The following is a 24,063-nucleotide window of genomic DNA, read 5'->3' as shown; positions in this document are numbered from 1 at the left end:
AACAGTTGATAGGAAGCAATCCTTCAAGTTTATGGTGGTAAAGACCTAAGAGAGAAGTTGTTTTGGTGGCAACTTTTTCTGCAGGACTTTTAGGTCATCTAGTATTTCTCGGAATGTTGGTCTGGAATCTGGTTCACTGAACATTAAAAAAACCAAAAAAGAATGTTAGCCAACATCTGATACTTGCATCTTTCTATACATGCAAACAAATAAAATGACTATTTACTCCAAACGCTTACTAAACTAGGAATAGGTTTGATCATCAAGATTGAACCTGCACAAACAGCTTTTAACAAGAGAAGCCCACCGTTTATCCACATCTTCTGGAATATCTAGTCGTTGATTCATCAACCCTACAGCTTCCATAACCTACAAGTATCATCGATGTTCCAAAACCATTGTTCTTTCCTTTTAAACCCTTTTGCCTCGTATAAGTGGTAACATTGACTTTGGGAAAAAAATTTGACAATGTTAAATGGAAGAAAACCTGTGTTGAGTTTACACCATCCCAAGAGATCTTCTCTGTGGTCATTTCCTGAAGTACCACACCGTAACTGTATACATCAGACCTACAAACAACCAAGAAACATTTTAAAATATGAAAAACTAGAGGGAGGTTTTGGGAGAAATCCTTAAAAATGAAAAACTAAGGAGTGCCTTGAAAATGATTCATCTGGATGGCATACACATGTGCATACAAATAATTAAAGCTTTTTTTTGCATGTTATGCACATGTGGATACTAGACAAATTGTTTGTAAATTAGTTGTATGTACATGTATATACCGTCTAGATGAACGATTACTATTCCGTTTTTATTTTTTTACGATTTCCCACCGAACCTGATTCTATAAAACTAAACATTCATCTCTATCAAGCAATGCCTTATAGATCCATTTACTTTTCATCTGCTTTCCCTTTCTTTGCTGCCAGGTAAGTTTGATGCTTGATACAGCATAGATCAAAGCCACCAACCTAATTCAATTGTAAGCAATTCAACATCATTATCAGTGAGCTAGCGAATTGGGAAAATGGCATAAATAGCCGTTTTGGCCGACCAAATTTACCTCTTAGCCATTTTTGTTCTAGTTTTACCATTTTACAAACCGCAACTTGCCAAGGGTGCATTTAAAAAAAAAACCACAAATGGAATGGCCTTGCCACAAGTAGAGGGAAAGAAACGGATTCAGTTATTGCCTTAGGAACTTACTAGTTTCATTTTCAGTCATCATAACCCTCTCCCGCAAGTGAGGAATGCTTTTTTTATTTTATATTTTAACCGCCCCCGCAAGTTGAGGAATCGTTACTTGTGGAGGTAAATTTTGTACCATTTTCCCAAGCGAATTTATAACATTAGACAAAACACTCTCAAACACAAGCATCAATCGGTGAAGCATACCTTCACTCTCCAGTTCTTATCCACAAGAAGATTTGAAGACTTCAAATCACAGTGGATGGTGAACGGGTGGCAACGATGAAGATAATTCATGCCTCGTGCCTGTACAAGAACAAAGAATAAGGTGGCGCTAAATAAATTATCTCATCGATCATATTATAAACTTCTGCTATTTTTAATGAAATGATCTTAGCATGGTACTTACTATATCCATGGCCATATGAACACGACGCCTCCAATCTAATCTGCCTGTAGTATTCTGGTGAAGTAACTGGAACAAACTTCCACTTCATGAAAATTAAAAGAACTCAATGAAGCTCATCACATGTGAATAGGACATGGTAATATATATATAATTCCAACAAATTAAGTAAAGGTTAATTTTGTAAATAAATAGCCCAAATCAGTTCCGAAAGTTTGGGAGATTGGATGACTAACCGGTGAAGGAACTCGGTAACAATGCATAGACGCTGAGACGAAATCACAGTACCCATGAAGAGCAAAATATTTGGATGCCGAAGCCTTTTCATGAGAGATACCTTCAAAATGTAAACAAAATAATTACATGACCATTTGGACAACCTTCTATAATTAGCATTCACATATCTTTATGCAACATTAGGGGCTGTTTGGTTGGTTTTTCATCAAATCTTATATGAATAAAGTTGTCAGTCAGTGTGGATTAATCTGACCAATAAATTGAGAAGGTTTTTGTTTAGGATGATTTTTTCATAGATGGAAAGAGCGAGTTCTTTAATTGGGAGGGACAAGTTTGGAAAAAACCTGACTTTCTGCATAAAGCCCCCCTAAAAGCTTACTGTACAAGTCACTTTCCATATTATTAACCCATTATAAACAATTATGTATAGCTGACCGAATAATATTAAGGTCATTAAGCTGTTAACAAACATGCCCGTAATCAAGATTGATAGTCAAATTATGATTATTCCATAATTTGTGTGGAAGAAAAGTTACCTCCTGCCTAAAGGATAGGATCAAATCATGCGAGTATTCTTGTTTGGAAAATAATTTGAGAGCAACATCCTGCATAACACAAGACATTAGATATAGATATAATACGCTATTACAAACTATAACAGGAGATACCGGGGGAGAGGTGGAAACATACTGATCCATACCACACTGCATGATATACAGTCCCACTTGAACCTGCAAAAAATATATCTAAACCGTAAAACATCAAATATTGCAGAAAAATAGACCTGAAATATTAACCCTTCATTTGTACGGTGTGTATACAAGTAATTGAAAATGTTTCCTGAAGAATTACTTACAAGTTACTTGTATGCACTTGTGCATACCGTACCGTACAGATCAATGGTTAAGGGTGTTATTCATTTTTTTGCGGTTTTTCTTGAACTTGACCCTAAGAATTAAATGATATGCTACATCTTTTACCTCGCCCGATCTGTTCTTTAATCATCAAGTCCTCCCATTTGATTTCATAATCTTTGCTGCAATTGTCCAGGTCTGCATTATAAAACGAAGAAGACCACGTCCCTAAAGCCTTATTATCATTACCAGCAGCATAATTTGTATTTACCCGTGGTTGACCAGAACTCGATTGTAGACCATACTCATCTTCTTGATCATCATATAACCAATGCCAACAAAAATGACCTCCTCTTCCATTTCCTTTCCATGGCCATGCAATTCCATATTTACCCATCCATTTAGCTCTTGTAGATAACTAGTAAAGAGGTCATATTTATTTAGGTGAAGGCACTGAAACATGAGGTGATTTAAGGTACTAATATCCATCAGCATGGGTTATCTTAATTTGGTACAACTCATCAACCATTATAGCTGGCAACCAACATAGTTGGAAAAAGAAAATACCAACGGCTCGCTTGGGTTTGGATTTCGTGGAAGGATTTGAAATTGGAGGGATCTGGGTTTGGAAGAATTTAGAATGTTTGGTGGTGTTTGTTTTTAGGATTTGGAATGGAATTGAATTCCATTGTTTATAAATAATTTGTAAAAACAAACCACAAATAAATATAAAAATAATTAAATTACCTTATTGTTAATTGCTAATTGCTAATTGCTAATTGGAAAACAAAAGTTATTAATATACAAATCCTTGGAAATCCCTTGAAATTCCAACCATCCCATTGGATCTCCAGACCGTATGTTTGATGGATTTCAAAGAAATCCTAGCAATCTTGCAAATCAAACACGGATTGGAATTCCAAATCCTTTCCATTCTTGCAAACCAAACGGGACCTAAACACTTGACTTGAATAAAAACAGCAAAACAGGCAAAAGGGTAACAGGAAATATTAACTGAATCTGAAATCTTTGAGGCGATTGCAGTTTGAAAACCTTGTTGAGTATTAAGTCCATGTTTCTTGGAAGCAATCCTCTCGGCCGGAGCAACACTCGATTCTTGATACGGGCGTGGAGCAGTCGATACACATATAATCCCAATGATTGTTCCATTTTCATCATGAAAGGGTCTATTGGAACCAAAAACGAGAAACCTTTCCCCTCGCTTATTCCTAACAGGAAACTCCCCACTCCAGCTCTCCCCCTTCATCATTTCTCGTAGAACATCCAAAGCTATTGAGACATCTTTAGGTTCGATTACAAGGTCGGTAATAGCTTTTCCCAGAGTTTCAGCAGCAGTATAACCATAGAAGTTTTCCCAAGCCCGGTTTCTGTGCAATTCCAATTAACAAAACAGTCAAAAGATGTTAAAAATCTATAATTCCGATCTGAACTGAAGAAACCCACAAATATCAAGAATCAAATACCAACACAATAATAGCACATTATAATAATGATCTTTTCATAATGAACCCCCTGCCCAAATATTATGAAGCAACAAAGAACTCATTGGATTTGAATGATCGACTAGCCTGTAGATTACGCGAGCGTTGGCATTGGCTATATGGATTGGCTCATCAATTGACTGCAATATATTGAAATACTGAGCTTCTGTTAGCTTGACAGCTGAATACAGAGTCACTCTGCCACCACCCGAGACAGCTCCATCGTGCTTAAAGGAACTGTTACTATCGTCATCATTACTATCATCAACACCAACACTATGAGTTCCTCTCATCAATGCCGGACAATGCCGGTCACCAGAGGTCATGAGGTTCAACATCTTTTGTTTTAGGCTAGCATGGCCGTCTTCTAGGTCCTGAATTCTCTTGAACAGCTTGTCAACCGGTGGTCTTTCTTTCATCTGGGTGTTGATCTCCATTTTCACTTGATGAACAGTGAATCAAGATTCATGAGATTTGTTATTTGAAAACCAAAATTCTGGGATTCCCAAATCAATAAACCACTGATTGCACCAATTTTACACAAAATGACAAACTTTCAGATTATTTGATTAAACAATTTGTCTGTGAAGTTGCACACAGACACAGTTTGTCTACAAAAAAACAGCATCACATCATCATCTGATCATCAGTTTGTGTTTTTGGGCCATAAAATTTCCATTCAAAAGAAACATAATAAAAACAAAAAGATATTTGTGCTTTGGAAAATTAAATATAATCACGTCATCCATAACAAAATGCTAAATTTATATTCTTGTCAAGGAAAGGCCCAAAAAAAACCATTTGACAGATGCTACAATCAATCAAACAAATGCCTCAGGATAATTGTTAACGGGTAAGTATAAAAATCGTTGCATTTTTTGGATAGCATTTGTTCATACATAAAATGATTTGGGCTTCCATTTTGAAATCCCCATCTTGTTCTTTAAACTAAATGAACTATGCATACTCAACAAACAAGTTGTTATTTTTTGTTTGCTAACCATGCCAGTCATAAGCTTTGATTCGCCACCCAAATGGGCCTCCGGTTATCTATAAGTCTCCCCCCGGAAAATGCATGAGGTTGGCTACCACAGTCTGGATCCAAGTCATTTCGCACGACAATAACCACTCTGACGCTCTTTGAAGCCTCTCTTCTTCGTCGAGTTCCTCGTGGAATCCCGCAGTTGTTCACCGCCATGGATGACCATTAACTGTCGCTTCTTCTTGGAGAAAGACAGAGAATTACGTGGACCCGTAAGTTATACAAAAATTACAAGCAGTTGGCAGTATATATGCTGGTATATCTATCTACTTATATAATATATATAAATGGAAATAAAAAATTCAATCCTAAATAACAAGTCTTGAAAGGATTAAGACATTTTGAACACTTCATTCTGCTGTACAAGTATTTGTGTCAACATTCTTGAAATATTTACCGGTTCAAGAATGTTGATTGTTTCATGCAGAAGTCTTGCCATCATTCATGGCATATAAGTGTACAAACCAACAAGCAACTGGATTAACCCCTTTGATCCAAAATTAAAGATTTCAAAGGATTGCGTATCAGAATCAAAGCATGCATATTTACAATCCTTTTTGACGCCTCCGAAGGAGGCCCTGAAATTCAATCGCCAACTTCTTCTGCAAATCCTTGAGCTTCGTTAGTATTTCCTGAAACGTTGGCCGGGATTCAGCTTCACTGACCAAACAATAAAAAATAAATTACGGAGCCCTTTGAGGAGAAGAAAGAAATCAAGTTAAGTAGGTAGGAGAAATTTCTAAACCTGGAGCAACAGCTTTCGATAAGAGATCCCCATTGTGGATCGACGCCTTCTGGAATCTCTAGCCGTTGATTCATGAATCCTACAGCTTCAATAACCTGCAAGTATCGTAACTGTTGCATATAAAGCTCAAAATCATGATATATTGCTTCCATTTTGTACTCTCTTCCCCCATTGACTTTCCAAGTCAAACAAACAATACTTCAGCTTCAAGCTAGATATCAAATTCTAACTTTTTAACAAAAGTTATTTTAAGAACTTTAAAAAAGTTACAAAAATGCATTGAAAGAGTTGTGTTTGACCTTACAAGTCAAAGTTTGACACTGTTCCAAACAGTAATAGTGTATATATATATATATATATATATATATAGAGAGAGAGAGAGAGAGAGAGAGAGAGAGGAGGGAGGTTCCACGCAAAAAAAATGAAAAACTGAGGAACACCCTAATAATCGTTCATTTGTACGGTATGCACATGTGCATACAAGTAATTGAAGATGTTTTCTGGTTTCTATGCACGTGTGCATGTTATGCAAATGTGCATATCGGAAAGATTGCTTACAGGTTACTTGTATGCACTTGTGCATACCGTCTAGATGAATGGTTATCAGACGTTTCTCGGTTTTTCATTTCTTTGCGGTTTTCTCCTAAATCTAGCCCTATATATAATATAAGGAGATGGAAGGAAATTAAAGCATACCTGCATTGAGTTTAGATTATCCCAAGGGATCTTTTCAGTGGTAATTTCCCACAATACCACACCATAGCTATATACATCAGACCTACACATCTCCAAGCATAATTCACTTTAAAACTCACATTTATATATCGACTCTGATCACCAAATAACAACCCAACCCAACCCATGTCGATCTATTTTACCAAAATATGAAAAGAACAAGATAGAGGCTTACTTCTCATTTGCTTGCTCGTTACGAAGAATCTCTGGAGCCATCCATTGAGGCTAACAAAACAACCACAAGAGAATGTAAATATTGCTTGGAAAATAAAAGGTTTTTACTTAATTTAAAAGCAAAAAGGCTCGTTTGATTTAAGACATCAGGAGCGTTAAAAAAATAGTAGTACCGTTCCAATCCTTGTCTTTGTTGTCAAGTAAGTTTCATGCTTGATGCGGGAGAGACCAAAGTCGCCAACCTATTCAATTGTAAGCAATTCAAGATCATTTATTTTGTATTGCTCTTGGAAGAGAAAAGTGACCAAAGTTCACAAAAATTATACAAAATAAACACACCTTCACGGTCCAGTTCTTGTCAACAAGAAGGTTCGAAGACCTTAAATCAAGGTGAACGATAGGTGGGTGACAATGATGAAGAAAATTCATGCCTCGTGCCTATAGAAACAAAAAAGAATTCAGTTGGTGTGTTGATCAAAGAATTTTAGAAATAAACAACTCGCGATCAAGCCAAAAATATCCATGCCAAAAGGTAATGAATCCCCATGTCAAAAAATATACAGGAGTTCTTGGCTTTCTAGACCATCGCGCGTACTCAGCTTTCATTCACAAAGAAACCAACATTCGCTAACCAACATTTGCTAAAATGTTAAAAGAAACCTACAACTTTGCAAGAATGAGCGACTTCAGACAAATTTTTTGCAAATTAAATGGTTGCTTTTCCATTTATATTTCCACAAATTGTCTAGAAATTGTTCAATCTTGCAAACTATAGTGTTTTTTGGTACTTGAGATAGAAGGATGGTTGAGGGCTTGTTTGTTAGCAGCTTAATTAATGAGCTTCATCGGGCTCACAGCTTATTAAGTCAGCTATACATGACTGTTTGATAGTGGCTTAATGATATAGAAAGTGACTTATTCAGTAAGTTCCTGAGGGGAGTTTAATGCCAAAAACCAAGTTTTTTCCAAACGTGCTCCCCCCAATTAAAAGACACGCTCCTTCATCTATGAAAAAACCTTCCCGTACAAAAACCTTCACAATCTATACAGACAGATTAATCTACACAAACAACTTTATCCATACAGGACTTAATGAAATACCAACCAAACAGCCCTTTAGTTTGCATCAAAAAGCTAAGTACATTAGTTAAAAACAATTGTTAATAAGATGATCATTAATTAGCAGGGTACTTACGATATCCATAGCCATATGAACACGGCGTCTCCAATGTAATTTGGTTGTTTTTCGCTGAAGTAACCGGAGCAAACTTCCACTGCATAGAAAGAAAAGGAAAACATTTAGCTCATCAAAGTTATGCACAATCTCATATCTCCTTTTCAGGATTTGGTGATGCTGGTTTTGTCCACAAGATTCCACTGTTTGTTTAAGGGTATTTAAGATATTCGTTATAGTGAAACACTTCCACTAAACTGATCGATGGACGTTGCAATTTTCAAGAAACAATGTAGATGGAGGGATTAGAAAACCAACCGTGGAAGGAACTCTGTAACAATGCATAGATGATGAGGTGAAGTTATGACACCCATAAAGAGCAGAATATTTGGATGACGAAGCCTTTTCATGAGGCATACCTTCAATTAAACAACATAATCATATAACATTCAAAGGTCAAACGTTTGACTTTCCAAATTCGAAATACAGAAAAAGTTGAAACAAAATCAGAAAGAAAAGGTAGCATTTTGAAACATTGGCCCGGTGATCTTAAACACATTCATACAAAAACTAACATGGTTGAATTGAGACATTGACGAAAAATATAACCTCCTTTCTAAAGGATAGTATCACGTCATCGGGGTATTCTTGCGTGGGAAATACCTTGACGGCAACATCCTGCATAACGTGAATGTTTCATACTTTTGTTGTCATTTTGAACGATACTTATTTTCAATTGTACATGAGACTTTGTTTAACAAGATATATTAGGAACGGGGAAGATGAAAAACATACTGATCCGTCCCACAATGCATGATATACGGTCCCACATGAACCTGTGAAAATATGCACAACAAAAATATGATAAAAAACCCACATAGTTTCACCATACTGAAGTTTGCCTAATAGTCAAATGTTTAAAATAACAAGATAAAGGAATCTTGTGGACCAAAATCAAAACCATCAAATTTTTGTAATTGCAAAATGGTTAATTGTAGCCCTTGATGTTTTCAAAAACGAAAAATGTTGCAAATTTCATCAGACATTCCAAAATGGAAACTATAACAACTTTTATGGGATGGAGCGTGCCTTTTCTATTTAATGGGGAAATTTTTCCAAATATTAATACAAACTCTGTAGCCTATATGTCAAATATCTAACGGGTTGTTTGTTTGGTTTATATTAAGTCTTGTATGAATAAAGATATATGTCTGGATTAATCTGTCTATATGGATTGAGAAAGTTTTTGTTATTTCCATAAATTGAAGGAGCCTATTTTTTTAATTAGGAGTGACAAGTTTGGAAAAAACTTGACTTTGTGTATAAAACTCCCCAAGAAGCTTACTGAATAAGTCACTACCAAACAGTCATCTACAGCCAACCGAATAAGTTGCGAGTCTCATTAAGCTGTAACAAACAAGCCTTTAGAAAAATGAGGATAATCAAATCAACATCATCATCTCTTTTGTAACGATGAGAACCAAGAAATACGTAATATTATCCAAAGATGGACTTTTTTGGAAATGTGCGAGTATTATCTATCCGTGAACACGATTTTTCTGAAGACCAGGAGAAGCTTTATGGTATTAACAGAAAAGAAAAATAACTTGGAAAAAGAATTGAAAGATGTCAATACACGAAATCAAATGCAAGTTGCTATACCTTGCCCAATTTGTTCTTTGATTATCAAGTCATCCCACACGATCTCGGCATCCAAGTTGTCAACTTTAGTAACGGAATTAGTGTTGGTGCTCCCCAAGCTACTTGCATCAGAGGAAGAAAATCGTGATCCCGAAGCCTCATTAGTATTACTAGCACTTGCACTTTCATACACTTCATTCTCTACTTTCATAGATGCACGATAACTCATTCGTGGACCAGGCTCTTGTTTCTGATCATAATGTAACCAAGGCCAACCAAACCGAACTGTTCTTTTATCACAAGTATCTTCTTCACTTCCATTTCTTTTCCATGGCCATAAAATTCCCTTTCTACCCATCCATGCGTCTGCTTTTAAAGATAAAACTTTACGGATTCTGGGTCTGTTTTCATTTCCGCCACTAGAATCTGTTGTGGGTTCCCCAATAAAGTCATTGCCTATGGAAGAAAATATTTCAGATTGAGATTGCTGTTTATAATCAGAAGGGGTAATATTGGAATAATGATTGTCTTCACTCCTGCCATCATGATCGATGTTGTTCTTTCTTGTCTTTATTTTTGACTTGACCTTGGAAGCCTGTTTTGGTGTTTTCAACAATCATTAGACACCCTCTAACAACATAATACTCCAAAATTAATGCAATAAGATTATTCCCATATGGGTTATCTTAATTTGGTACAAGTCATCAGCATTTCGAACCATTATAGCAGGCAACCAACATAGTTGTGAAAAATACTAAAAGAACACTCGACTTGAATAAAAACAGCAAAAGAAACACAACATTTGGTCGACAAAACCTCATTTGTTGGCAACTACAGCATTGTGCTCACTATTTTCTGCCAATTGGGTGTTTTTTCATTCCATTTATGCAACTACGTTCTTTTCCAAAGGCTCGTACACCACAAACAGGGAGGTGAATTTTTTTAGTCCCCTAATTGATACTAATTCACTAAGAGTAAGATCTCAACTCATGACGCCTGGTTATCATCCCAGCAGGCCATTTCTACAACCATGTGGGTTGTTTAGAAACAACCCACAAGCACTCAAATACAATGGTTCCATGCTAATCACTTTAACTTCTATTTATACTAGTTTAACAACTAGCTAAATTAATGAAACAAGCAAAAGGGTAACAGAAAATATTAACCAAATCTGAAATCTTTGAGGCAATTGCATTTTGAAGAGGTTGTTGAGGATCAAGTCCATGTTTCTTGGAAGCAATCCTTTCAGGTGCAGAAACACTTGGCCCTGGCCTCAATTCTTGATATGGGTGTGGAGCAGTCGATACACATATAATCCCAATGATTGTTCCATTTTCATCATGAAAGGGTTTATTGGAACCAAAAACAAGAAACCTTTCCCCTCGCTTATTCCTAACAGGAAACTCCCCACTCCAACTCTCCCCCTTCATCATTTCTTGTAGAATATCCACAGCTATCGAGGCATCTTCAGGTTCGATTACAAAATCAGTAATAGCTTTTCCATGAGTTTCAGCAGCAGTATAACCATAGAAGTTTTCCCAAGCTCGGTTTCTGCTCAATTCCAATTAATAAAACAGTCAAAAAAGTTTAAAATATAAAATACATCATCTTCTCCAATCTCAATTAAAGAAACCCACATCAAGAATGAGATACTAACACCATAGCACATCATAGTAATGATATTATCATAATCTAAAAACCCCTAAACCATCATAATAATGCAACTGCCCAGAGTTCTATTCCAGACGTACACAACAATTGTTGGCACTAAGTTTATTAGAGTTGATTTTTTGCAGTTAGAATTTGCTGGGATTAGTCGAGCCAAAGCCTGGGACACCCTCCCAAAAAAAAAAAAAAACCCATCATAAGGCAAATCACAAAAGCAAGATTCAGGTTTTATGACAAAATCAACAGAATCCCAAATATTATAAAGAAACAAAGAACTCATTGGATTTGAATGATTGACTAGCCTGTAGATTATGCAATCCTTGTCATTGGATATATGGATTGGCTCATCAATTGACTGCAATATATTGAAATACTGAGCTTCTGTTAGCTTGACAGCTGAATACGGAGTCACTCTGCCACCATCCCAGGCAGCTCCATCATGCTTAACAGAACTGTTACTATGGTCATCATTACTATAATCAACACCAACCCTAAAAATTCCTCTCATCAACGACAGACAATACCGAAAAGAGGAAAGAGCAGCCGTGGCCCCAGCGACTGTACTCTGGCGAGGTACCAAATTAGACGTTTGCCAGTCACCAGAGATCATGAGGTTCAACATCTTTTGTTTCAGGCGAGCATGACCGTCTTCTAGGTCCTGAATTCTCTTGAAGAGCTCCTCAACCAGTGGTCTTCCTTTCTTCTGGGTGTTGATCTCCATTTTTACACGACGAACTGTGAATCAAGATTCAAGAGATTTTTTTACTTAAGCCCCAATTCTAGGATTCCCAAAGGAATACACCATTGATTGAACCAATTCTACACAAAATGACAAGACTTTCAGATTATTTGATTAAACAATATGTCTGTGAAGTTGCACACAGTTTGTCTACAAAAAGACATCATCGTCCTCTGATCAATCACTTTGTCTTTTTGGACCATAACAAGAAACCTAATAAAAACAAAATCCAAGCATGATGCCTCATGAAAGACCTGAAAAGGATCTTTGTTCTTTCAAAATTAAATATAATCACATCATCCATAAAATTTGTTGCATTTTTTGGATAGCATTTGTTCTTACATAAAATGATTTGAAATCCCCATTTTGTTCTTTAAACCAAATAAACTATGCATATGCTGCTGCTTTTTGGCTCATTTATCTATTTACTTACATAACTCTTGAAAGGATTAAGACACTTAGAATCATTTATTCTGCTGTACAACTAATTGTGGTGACAAATACTTGTACAATTAACCAAATTGGATATCTTTGAGGCAATTGCCGGTTGTTGAGGATCAAACCCAAATTCAGTGGAAGAAGTCCTCCAAGGTGCACTAATGCTAGCTTGACGGTGGCCTTACTTCTTGAAATGATCGAGCATCAGTTGACACACATATATCACCATCGATTCTTCCACTTTCATCTCGAGATGGTGAGACAGTAGTGATAACGGTAAACCTTTTCCATCTTTTATTCCTAACAGGAAACTCCCCAGACCAGCTCTCACCCTTTGTTCCTCGTCGCATGATAAGAGCAGCTAATGCCGAATATTTAGGTCCTATAATAATGTCAGGATCAGTCTTTCCTAGGGCTTCGGCAACAGTGTAACCATAAAGGTTTTGTGCCATTTGGTTCCTGCACAATAACGATTAACCAACAAATTCAAATGCAAGTTTTGTTTTTTGTTGCAAACAGGTCATTGTTCTTGCTGTTGGAACTTGGCTTATATGTAAGAAACTTTGTCCCACGTAGAAGCCTCATGGAAAATGAACCCACTTACTTAACACCAATCCTTGAGTATTAAATGAATTATATAGAAGCTTGGGTGTGGGTGTTTATGATGGGTTTTCCTTAATATATTTAGAAGGGACACCTCTCTGGTTTCTCCCTAAAATTTCCATCATCAAACATCTTCAATTTGTAATTTGCTAGATTCATCCTCTAGACAACGCCTATAGTACCTGCAAATTTTTGTCTTAGCCCACTGCGTGTTGCAGGCCTCAATCTATTCCGTTTTTACGAGGAATCTGCGATTACAAGTAAGGTTTCGGATTCATATGATTGTAATTGTTGTTTTTATGTTTGGTTCTTAGATTTGTATAAGAATATTTCAGTTTTCTTCAAGTTCCTTCACATAAATATAAACATATTGTTGTTTATGATTGATTACTCCTAACACTTGCAAGAATGAAATATGGGTTTTTGGCATTTAAAATTATATGATGATATCGCAAACAATTGATTAGAACCAATATGATAAAATCCACCAAATAGTAGATGGCAAAAATAGGAACTCATAATTGGCTGTTGAGATGGAACATATGAACCCATTGACTGCATTATATTCACATACTGAGTTTCTGTTAGCTTCACGGTGAAATGTCCAGCGACTCCACCACCGTCCACGGTGGCGCCACCGCCCATAATGGGAGCTGACTTGATTGCTTTCGTTACCGTTAATTACTAACATATCCACTCTGAATTTCTCTCAAAGAAGATGAAGAAGCTATCTTGAAGGTCTCCGATGCGGTGGCGACGCTGCCCTCCTCAAACACCCCACCAACGGTTCTCCGTCGAGGCCTTTGCCGGTCAGAGTCTTTTATGCTCACCGGGGATTATGAGCTTTGAGATGGCTATTGGCCTCTTCTAGCTTCTGGATCTTCTTTAACAACTCCCTAGCTAGCTGCGGGTTATAGGCCATTTTCACACAAAACGCACACTTATCTAAATCCTTGTTTTTGTGGAAACCAAAATCATAAAATAACAACAACCAAGATGTTTTCTCAGACAGTGATTACTTGATCGATCAAATTAATTATCGATCACATAAAAAAGTAATAAAATCTAGAACTCAAAGTTAGCTAGTAAAAACCAATTGAAGCCAAAATACTTAAATCATACACTACTACAAAAACACACTGATTAATAGGCCATTTAAATCAAGAAGTAATAGGAGTGTTTTTGCAGAATTGGAGATAATATGAAAAGGCTGACTTGCTGGATGGATGAATTGAGTGCTTCTCTTTCGTTGTCAAACACAAAAATACACATAGTAAACTGTAATTCATGTTAAAAGATAATGACAAATCAGTTAAATTGGTAAAAATCTTAAGTTTATTTGTTGGGTCAGTTTGTTGGGCATCATTATAATTATAATTATAATTATTGGGTCGTCTAGGAGTCAGTTTAAGAGCAGTTTCGATTCCAAGGGTTGTGGGTGTTTGCTTGGCACCGTTTCAGATAGTATATGTATGTGTCATTTATTCCTATGTCAGTTTTTCGATAAACCATATTTAATTTGGTTGTGTTTGGCAAAACTAGCTTAAAAACCATTGATGGCTAATCAATTAGCTGTGAGTGGACAATCTAGCTAACAAACTAGTCCCATTTAGTTAAAACTAATTGATAACCCTGATGACAATGTAAAATTACCTAGAGAAAAAATATAAAGTGAAAAAACCCAAGAAGCAGTTTTTCAAAAAGTTAGTTTATTTTGTAATTAAGATAGCTTATATACCATACCAAATGAAGTTTTGAAAACAAGATCACGTATGGTTGTTAAACATGACGTTTGTTACCGTCGAATTTTTTGTATGACATGATGCTTAAGAGGAATGATGATAAATAATTTCCATACATACATGTAGCAAATGAAATCATCTCTTTTTTATTTTTTGCATTCTACATATAGAGGTGTTTAATCTTTTTAGTGTAATTCTGGGTCTGTTACTTTCTCTCTCTCTCTCTATATATATATATATATATATATATATATATTATTAAAGCGAAGAAAAAATGTACAAAATTTATGACGATTGTTCATAGTGATTTCATTCAAGTGATTGTAACAAAGAAATGGAGCAACACTGCCAATGAAAGTTATGAGAGAATGCAAGGATCAAAAAGTACTTGTTAAGCAATCAAAGGTGTGTGTTGATAAATAGAGTAGTACAAGGACTATTTTTGTAAATCACATAAAATTCCACATTTCAACTTTCTTCGTGTTTTTACAAATTTAACCCTATAATTTATATATTTGTAACAAAGTGAGCATCTTTTTGTCTTATTAACCCACATAAACAAATTAATTGAATGATAGTATACTAAAAAACAAAAAGATGACAAAAATGTGTATTTTGTTGAATTAATTTATAGGGGATTTTTCAAAATTCAATTTCCAAGACAATTACTTTATTTTATATCATTTGATACGTCAATGACTGACACATTAAACAACATGCATCGGAACTGGATGCACAGTAAATATCTACCCTATCTACATAAACTACATTATCTGATACGTCAATGACTTCGACTATATATATATATGACCCAAAAATTCCATTAAAAATCAAATCAAGTTTTTCTTATAAACTCGAGCTTGCCTTATTACAAGTTTCGAGCTAATATTAAACTTGATAAAATAGAAACGAGTACGTAAATTTCTAGGTATCTATAAAAAGCCCTAATCGAACTCCTACATGACATATATGGTATACATTATATTAACGTTACATATGATAAAAATGATTTCTTATTATGTAATAACAAATTGAAATCATATTATGATAAGAAGAAGTGACATAAATTGTACATGATTAATTTGGAGTTTTCTTTCCAAACGGTAAATGATTTAATTTGTCATTCACTTGTGAAACATTTACAATAAGTCATTATGATTCATATTTATAACATTGTACATGTAATTATATACTCGTACTAATGATACAAAAAAGCAGTATATTTTGTATTCGATACATTAAAATCTTAAGTCCTAAGCATGTAAATAACGATAAATCATTGATTAATTTCATAAATTTGTTAAATTTTCGGTTATAATAATAAAAGTAATTACAGATCGAATTAATTTTTTTTTTCTCGTATATTGAATTTATTTATTATTTATTATGAGAGTGATATGTGTGTTTTTTAGGGTACCGATCGACTTGTTGGTCAAAAATATATTCCAATGGTGGCATAAGCATGAGAAGAATTGGGGGCGTGGGAATTTGTACCCACAAATCTTTTCCCATTTACGAGTAAAACTAACATCCACTTGGATTACTATATATATATATATATATATATATATATATATATATATATTATATATATAAATATATATATATATATATTATATATATAAATATATATATATATATATATATATATATATATATAAACCATATTCATTCTCTTTTTATATTTTAACCAAGATATCTACCCTCCATTTCAAGAAACCATCATCCAATTCTTGGAATTATTTCTTTTTGCCCCCTACATCTTCCATAAACTCCATGAATATATAATGAACTCCATCCACAATTTCGAAGAAAATTCATATTTTCATGACCTACGATGGTGGATATGATAAGATATTTCATATAAATTAAAATGAAAAAAGTTTGATTTCATGACCTGCTCACTTTGAGGGGTGTTCTATAATGTTAGAAAATACAAGAAATATCAATAAGAAAAACCTAAAAAATCTCTTGAAATCAATAAAAAAACAAAAAAGAATCCTTTGAGATCAACCAAAAATACTTAAAAGATTCCACTAAGATAGTGAATAGCGGCTAAAAACACATCAGATAAATTTACGGTGCGAGATTGACATTCGATTATTCATTTTTCACAAACCCTGACCATTTTGAAACTGTCGGCCAAAGTCTTTGTTTTAGGAGGGGTTAAAAATCTTGAACCAATACAAAGTGTTATTTTTAACCGAATTGATTGATGGAATAAAAACCAAATATTGGACCTTTGTCAACGTCCACCTTTTATTTTTAGGTAACTACTCCGAATAGGGAAGAAATGAAATAGTATAAAAATTCAATGACAAACAGGTTTTTGAGACATCATGACTCAATTTGTTTCTGTAAACCTTTCGAGTCACACCAACTCATCGTTTCACTCTGATTCTGCCGTTGAAGATACATCCACACAGATTTCATCACAGAAAGTGGATTAATTTGGGAATTATTTTGTGTGTGTGTGTGTGTGTTTAAGAGAGAAGATAGAGAGGGGTTAATTCATCTAAAAACCTTTGTGTATGGAAGAGGTTCTGTGGTTTCTTGATTTGGGATTCCTCCAATAGAGGGAAAAGGGTTGAAGAGGAAGCAATTAATTGATCCACAAATCACAGTATGCATTTTTGTTTGTGAAAATGGATGTTGTAATGTGCGTTTTTTTTGCTACAAGCCAACATATGACTTCTCTATTAATTTCTTGATTTGGGGCTTTTCCAAACGGGAAGAAACGGTACTGTACGTTTTCGTATATCTCTTGTGTGTATGGCTGCAAGTCAAACTAAGTGAAGCAGTGTGTGTTTAATGGTGTTTGTGTTTCTTGTTGTTTCAATTTACACTCTGATTGATCAAACAATCACAGTGTGTCTTTCTGTGAGAAATCTTGGGTTTTTGTTAGTTCATTGATCCGGGTTTCCTTCAAAATTGAATCTTGAGATTTAAAGATCAAGATTGATTTGGGTTTCCTTCAGAACTGAATCTTGAGATTTAAAGAATCAATTCCTTGATCCACAAATCACAGTGTGTAAATTTGTTTAGAAGTGTGTGAACATGGAGAAAAGCAAAAAATCCCCATCAGCTGAGGAGCTGTTAAGAAAGATCCTGGAGCTCGAAAAACGTCATGCTCACCTCAAACAAGAAATGTCGAAACTCATGTTCTCCGGTAACCGGCCAAAACCTGACCACCGAAGGTCTAATTCAGATTCTTTGTGGCCGGTTGTCGGAGGAACTCATGATGGAGTTTCTGAGCCTTTAGCAATGAAGCTAACTGCAACTCAGTATTGGAATGTAGTGCAGTCAATGGGTCAGGCTATACATGTATTCGATCTCAACTGTCGGATATTCTTTTGGTGAGCCAATCATTATTAGTTATTTTTCTTGTTCATGCAGTTTATGGTGTTAATCATTGTGTTAATTTCTATTGGATTCTTTATGTGCTGTATTTCAAGTGAGATTGAAGAAGATAAAATGCATAACAAATTTCAACATATTTGGTTAATGGGAAAACTGCAGGAGCCGAACTGCAGAAAATCTTTATGGTTTTACGCCTGATGAAGCTTATGGGAAGACTCCAATGGAGCTTCTAGTGGAACCTAAAGATAGTATATTAGGTGGTTATATCCTAAAACGAACGTTCAATGGAGAGAGTTGGTCTGGACAGTTTCCTATAAGGAATAAAAGAGGAGAAAGATTTATGGTCATCGCTACCAATACGCCATTTCGTGATGAAAATAGAAGAATAATTGGGGGTATATGTGTATCAAGTGATGCACGTCCATATCAAGTAACGGAGCCAGGGCTGAGTGTTATTGCTTCCAGTAGAGTTGGACCTGATTCTCAACAACCTCTACAGCCTTCAGTTGCCTCAAAGATATCGAATTTGGTAAGTATTTCCTACATCTAGCCTTGTTAATCGACTTTAATAGAATTTAAGACAATACATGTAAACATATAGATCACTTCACGCTTGAATGGTTTTAGGAATCAAAAAAAGTTATGCATAGATTTTCTAGATGAATTGCCTCAAAGATTCAAATTTAGTTTGTAGTTTGTAACTTTAGCCTTGGTTCAATGTGTGTAATAGGAATTGAAGACAACCCGTGTAAGAATATATTTAGATCCCTTTTACGTACAAATGGATTCAAAAAACGAACAAAAAAGGTGGTTGATTTACTAAATGAATCTTGTTATGTTGGAAAAACTTAAACAGGCTTCAAAGGTGAAGTTGAAAATGAAGAAAGGAGAGAAGTACACAGATCATGAAGATTTGAGTTATGTTGGTGCCTCCGATTATACAGATAATTCACTTGAAAGTGAGGCAAGCACCCCGAGAGGCCATATTGCTCCATCTCCATTTGGAGTATTTTGTTCTGCAGGCACAGAGGAGCATCTTAGTGGAAAACTTACAATAGATTCTGGCGACGAGAGTGAAAACAAACCCAGGATCAAAATCTTGTCCTCAAAAGCACAGGCATGGATGGGTAAAAAGGGACTTGTGTGGCCATGGAAAGAAAGAGAAGTAGAGTCTTTTGATGCTAGAATTGGTCTGTTTGGTTGGCATCGGTTAGATGTGGATGAAGAACACGAGCCTGGTCCACAAATGAGTTGTAGTGCAAAATTAGAGTGTCAAATGTGGGAAAGTAGCAACTTGGGGCATAATAATAAGCAAGAGGCTTCAGGGTTGTGGCTTTCTTCGATACATTTTAGTAGCTTGAGTAGCTCAAGTAGTGGCAGGAGCATCAAAAGTAATGCCATTAAGAAAATGGCAAGGGAGAGCGATTATGAAATCTTGTGGGAGGACTTGATAACTAGAGAAAAGATTGGGCAAGGTAATAGAAACTTGATGATATTAATATGAAGGCTACATTTGATGGTTCTCTTCTATTTATTTGCAATCTTTTGATATTAATTTTACGTTTCACTTTTATATACTTTACAGGTTCGTGTGGGACTGTATATCATGGGTTGTGGTATGGATCAGTATGTTCTCCATCTCTCCCTCCGTGGTTAATTGTATCTCTTGTGATTTTGATTTTGTCTTAGTTGTAACAATCTTCATCTATTCTTTATGTATGTGGATTTTATGCATGCAGGATGTTGCAGTGAAGTTATTTGTGCATCAAGAATATTCAGTTGATGTGATACTATCATTTAAACAAGAGGTAACTTTTTCTCTTTAACCATGTTTGATTTTAGAGCGGGTGTAAATGGTTTATGGTTTTCTGTTTGTTTTGTGAAGGTATATCTGATGAAAAGGCTTCGACACCCAAATATTTTGCTGTTCATGGGGGCTGTAATTTCACCTCCGCATCTATGCATTGTTACAGAATTCCTTCCCCGGTTGGTTCTTCAATCCTAACTCCACCCACAAAATTAATCGTCACCTCTAATTTGAATAGTCAATGGAGTTTGTGTTATGTAGTGGAAGTTTGTTTCGGATACTTCAGAGAAACACAACACGATTAGATTGGAGACGTCGTCTTCATATGGCCATGGATATCGTAAGTTCCATGCATGCTAATTATCCTTAATTAATTTTTTCTTTATCTGTGATGCATGTTTAAATTAATAATTTGGATACTCGGCCTATATGCATATAGGCACGAGGCATGAATTATCTTCATCAATGCAACCCGCCCATTGTTCACCGTGATTTGAAGTCTTCAAATCTTCTTGTGGATAAGAATTGGAACGTAAAGGTATGCTTTGCGACAACTTTGCGAAATCTTCTATCCAAGTTTTTTATTTTAGTAGTTAATATGATGTTTTAGTTATATATATATATATAGGTTGGTGACTTTGGTCTGTCCCGTGTGAAGCATGAAACGTACCCCAAAACAAAGACTGGGAAAGGAACGGTACGGCAATCTTCAATTCTTTCCTTCCCAAATACTGTAACTGTAAATTGAAGAAGCCTTTTGGATGGCTATGCCTATGTTGATACCCTTTACAACAAAGAATATTATAATCCTGTTCTTAAATTTGAAAATAAGTTTGGCTTCAAAACACAAACATGCATGCTGCCTTGACAGACTTCTTGCAATCTTTATTGTGGCTCATCTTCTGCTGTTTTCTTTTATAGCCTCAATGGATGGCTCCAGAAATTCTTCGTAATGAGCAAGCAAATGAAAAGTAATTAATCAAAAGCTGATTGCTTTTTTTTGTTTTCAGGAATGTTTGAATCCAGTATAATATTTGTTGGTAATCTTTAATTAGGTCGGATGTATACAGCTATGGCGTGGTATTGTGGGAACTTACCACCCAAAAGATCCCTTGGGATAATCTTAATGCAATGCAGGTTTCTTAATTATTCTCAACTACTTATATCAAATTCCATCTTCAATTTTGGAACAACCCAATGACACCATATTATATATATATATATATATATATATATATATATATATGCAAACTGCAATTTTAGATATGATGTATATGTTGCAGGTAATTGGAGCTGTTGGGTTCATGAATCAACGACTAGAGATTCCAAAAGATGTGGATCCCATGTGGGCTTCTCTTATCCAAAGTTGTTGGTGCAGGTTAGCTACCTAGTATTCATCTCTAATGAAAATGTGTGTATATATATAGATGGTTTAAATGTATTGAAAATAATAAATAGAGAAGTTTCCTTTTTTAATGGTCATCAGTGAAGCAGAATCCCGACCAACCTTCCAAGAAATATTATATAAGCTTAAAGATTTGCAGAAGAGATTTGCAGCTGAACGAAGGAAATAAGAGGTAGCATTTCTCATGGTTTCTTTCTCTGAAAGATGTCATTTTTTTCGGAGGAATAGTGCTGTGTTTTGGTCATGTAAATCAAAGGTAAGAGTTACAACATTCGTCTGTTCTGTTTAAGAACCAAAATTTTAAATTCGAAACAACAACTCAAGTAACATATGTTGGTTTTGGTTTCTTAAAGACACCTGAATTCTGTTTTGTTGGATTTGCAGAAATTAAGGTATGTGACCAAATGATACAAAGACGCCTGTCTCGAGCTGGTTGTTTCTATCGTATGTTAAAGATATGACTCGACCAATTTCTTGTTCATCGATTCTTTTTTGAGGGCTAACGAAAACCACAGAAAATGCAGACCAACAATGGTGGAGGGAGGAGTTTAAGAAGGAACTGATCATGAAAGAATCAGGAAAACAGAACATAAACTCATTCATCATTTTTTGCGACAAAAAGACAAAACCATGGATTCAGGAGAAGTATGTTCTAATAGAAGGATCCATGAATATATACAAATTATTTGGTTTTATATAATACAATGAGTTCATTCCTTCACAAGTCCAAATTTTTAATTCCAAGTTAAACCGGGAAACAAAAATTCATCCCATACTGATTCCCTATCATTTTCATTCCAAGTTAAACCGGAGGATGGTCTAATTGCACATATATCCATAATTTCTTTCTCACAGATATCGACATTAAAACCTACTTTTTACATTTCCAATACATAAATTCAGGGTCGTCCCTAAGGGAGGGCGGCACGGGCGCTTGCCCAGGACCTAAAAATATTAGGAGCCCAAATTTTTTCCTTAGTATATATACAATAGTAGTCTAAAAAATAATACATTAAATATACCCAAAAAATTGTAGCATTATAATAAGAGTCAAAAGAATTTAGTAGATAATAAGGCCCCAAAAGTATATTAATTATTTGGATTCAAGAAGAAAAATAAAAACAATTACTTGGTCATTCGGTATGTTATATACTATTGCCTCTCTTTTATCTTTTATATGGTATCAAAGTCTAATGATATTTGTTATTTTTATCTCTATATGCTTGACTATTTTAGGTGTTTCAACAATTCAACGGATAAGAATTTTAAGCTCATGTGTTTGCTATTTCTATATGTTTTGTTGGATATTTTTATCTACCTCTGTTTCTATTGATTATTTTTATTTGCTTATGTTGTTTGCGTATTACTTTTGTTGGCTATTGCAATCTATTTTTGTTTATGCATATAATCTTGTACTATTGTTTGATGATTTATCCAAGCGCTCAAGCAACCATTCATTAAGCTCACAAATTATAGGTCTCATTCATTATTTATTCTTATTGGATCTCAACAGATCATCTTTTCTCACATTCTTACTGATCCTCATTTCTGTAATTGTCTATAAAACCTTAATAATCATCTCTATCATTGGTCTCTAATTGACTCTCTCCATTGCTTCTTCAACATGAGTTCTTTTTTTATTATCAAAATAACACATATTTCTAGTTATAACCTAAGAAATTTATTACCTTCTAAGAAACTTATCAATCATAGGAGATGGTAAAACTCATATCTTTATTTTTAGGACTTCAAAACCATCCTTATTTTTTAATATTATACACTTAGTTGTTAATTTCCTAATAAGTAGTACGTAAATCTTAAGTACTTTCTTATCTATACTATATTATAAAACATTTGACAAAAACTCTTAAAAATCATTTTTCATGCATGGAGTACTGTTTATTGATGTGTATTATTTAAAATTCAAGATTACAAGTAAAATGTGCATAAGTACAACTTATTAAAGCTCTATTTGAATTTGTGTAACTAACTGTGGATAAACATAATCAAATATAGGATAAACATCTCATTTTAAATATAAAAAATCTAAAATATAATTAAGATAATTATTGAGTTCTAACATAATATTTAATTATTGTTTTTATAAAAATATATATTATCAAACCTAAATTAAGTTACTTCGTTACAATAAATTAAATTATAATAAAAAATTTGAATTAAAAAAATACACAAAAAAAAAAATAGTTAATTTGATATTAATGTTAAATATATTTTTTGCAAATTTTATATGATATTTTTAAATTTATATTTTATTGAAAAATAAAAAATTATCGGTTTCTTAAAACCACATAAAATCGTATTATATCGACATGGATAAAAAATAAAACGAAACATTGAAATGAAAATGTGTCTCGATGCATTGCACGAGTACCCTTCTAATCTATAATAAAGAAAAATAAATTTCGTTGTTCCATGAGTTATTAACAATTCTTGTATTCAATTTTATTACTAATGAAAAACATTCATTGAGCTTTTTCCATGCTTATCGAGGGCCTCTTATCTTACATATGTTCAGGGTCTATAGAACGTCAGGAACAAGCCTGCATGAATATAAAGACGGACCTAGAATTTTTTTCAAG

At 34.6% G+C, this 24,063-nt stretch overlaps 3 protein-coding genes across 3 annotated transcripts; 1 reads left to right on the top strand and 2 right to left on the bottom strand.

Moving 5' to 3' along the window:
- Positions 1 to 45: 45 nt before the first annotated feature.
- LOC112520224 (probable LRR receptor-like serine/threonine-protein kinase At1g29720) lies at positions 46 to 4,627 on the bottom strand. The gene is made up of 12 exons (XM_025128523.1): positions 4,278 to 4,627; positions 3,545 to 4,076; positions 2,815 to 3,106; positions 2,525 to 2,565; positions 2,371 to 2,439; positions 1,834 to 1,934; positions 1,601 to 1,682; positions 1,399 to 1,497; positions 901 to 974; positions 488 to 569; positions 275 to 369; positions 46 to 136 (listed from the first exon to the last, which is right to left on the bottom strand). The coding sequence occupies exons 1-12, from the start codon at positions 4,625 to 4,627 to the stop codon at positions 46 to 48; spliced, it is 1,908 nt and encodes a 635-aa protein (XP_024984291.1).
- Positions 4,628 to 5,777: 1,150 nt separating this feature from the next.
- Positions 5,778 to 12,090, bottom strand: LOC112520223 (tyrosine-protein kinase-like). The gene is made up of 13 exons (XM_025128522.1): positions 11,672 to 12,090; positions 10,868 to 11,252; positions 9,723 to 10,296; positions 8,856 to 8,896; positions 8,670 to 8,738; positions 8,379 to 8,479; positions 8,082 to 8,160; positions 7,226 to 7,324; positions 7,060 to 7,128; positions 6,888 to 6,937; positions 6,674 to 6,755; positions 5,978 to 6,072; positions 5,778 to 5,892 (listed from the first exon to the last, which is right to left on the bottom strand). Exons 1-13 carry the CDS (start codon positions 12,088 to 12,090, stop codon positions 5,778 to 5,780), a joined length of 2,178 nt encoding a protein of 725 aa, XP_024984290.1.
- A 5,208-nt stretch (positions 12,091 to 17,298) lies between these two features.
- Positions 17,299 to 22,106, top strand: LOC112519391 (protein kinase C alpha type-like). The gene is made up of 14 exons (XM_025127472.1): positions 17,299 to 18,247; positions 18,411 to 18,780; positions 19,108 to 19,726; positions 19,837 to 19,877; positions 19,991 to 20,059; positions 20,137 to 20,237; positions 20,320 to 20,398; positions 20,498 to 20,596; positions 20,687 to 20,755; positions 20,980 to 21,029; positions 21,114 to 21,195; positions 21,342 to 21,436; positions 21,545 to 21,719; positions 21,848 to 22,106. Exons 1-13 carry the CDS (start codon positions 17,949 to 17,951, stop codon positions 21,630 to 21,632), a joined length of 2,061 nt encoding a protein of 686 aa, XP_024983240.1. The 5' UTR covers positions 17,299 to 17,948; the 3' UTR covers positions 21,633 to 21,719; positions 21,848 to 22,106.
- Positions 22,107 to 24,063: the final 1,957 nt, after the last annotated feature.

This window comes from Cynara cardunculus, assembly GCF_001531365.2.
Source record: "Cynara cardunculus var. scolymus isolate 2C chromosome LG 10, CcrdV1, whole genome shotgun sequence".
NCBI lineage: Eukaryota > Viridiplantae > Streptophyta > Magnoliopsida > Asterales > Asteraceae > Cynara > Cynara cardunculus.
The sequence above is the reverse complement of the archived record's forward strand: the minus strand, read 5'-3'. Positions and strand labels throughout refer to the sequence as shown.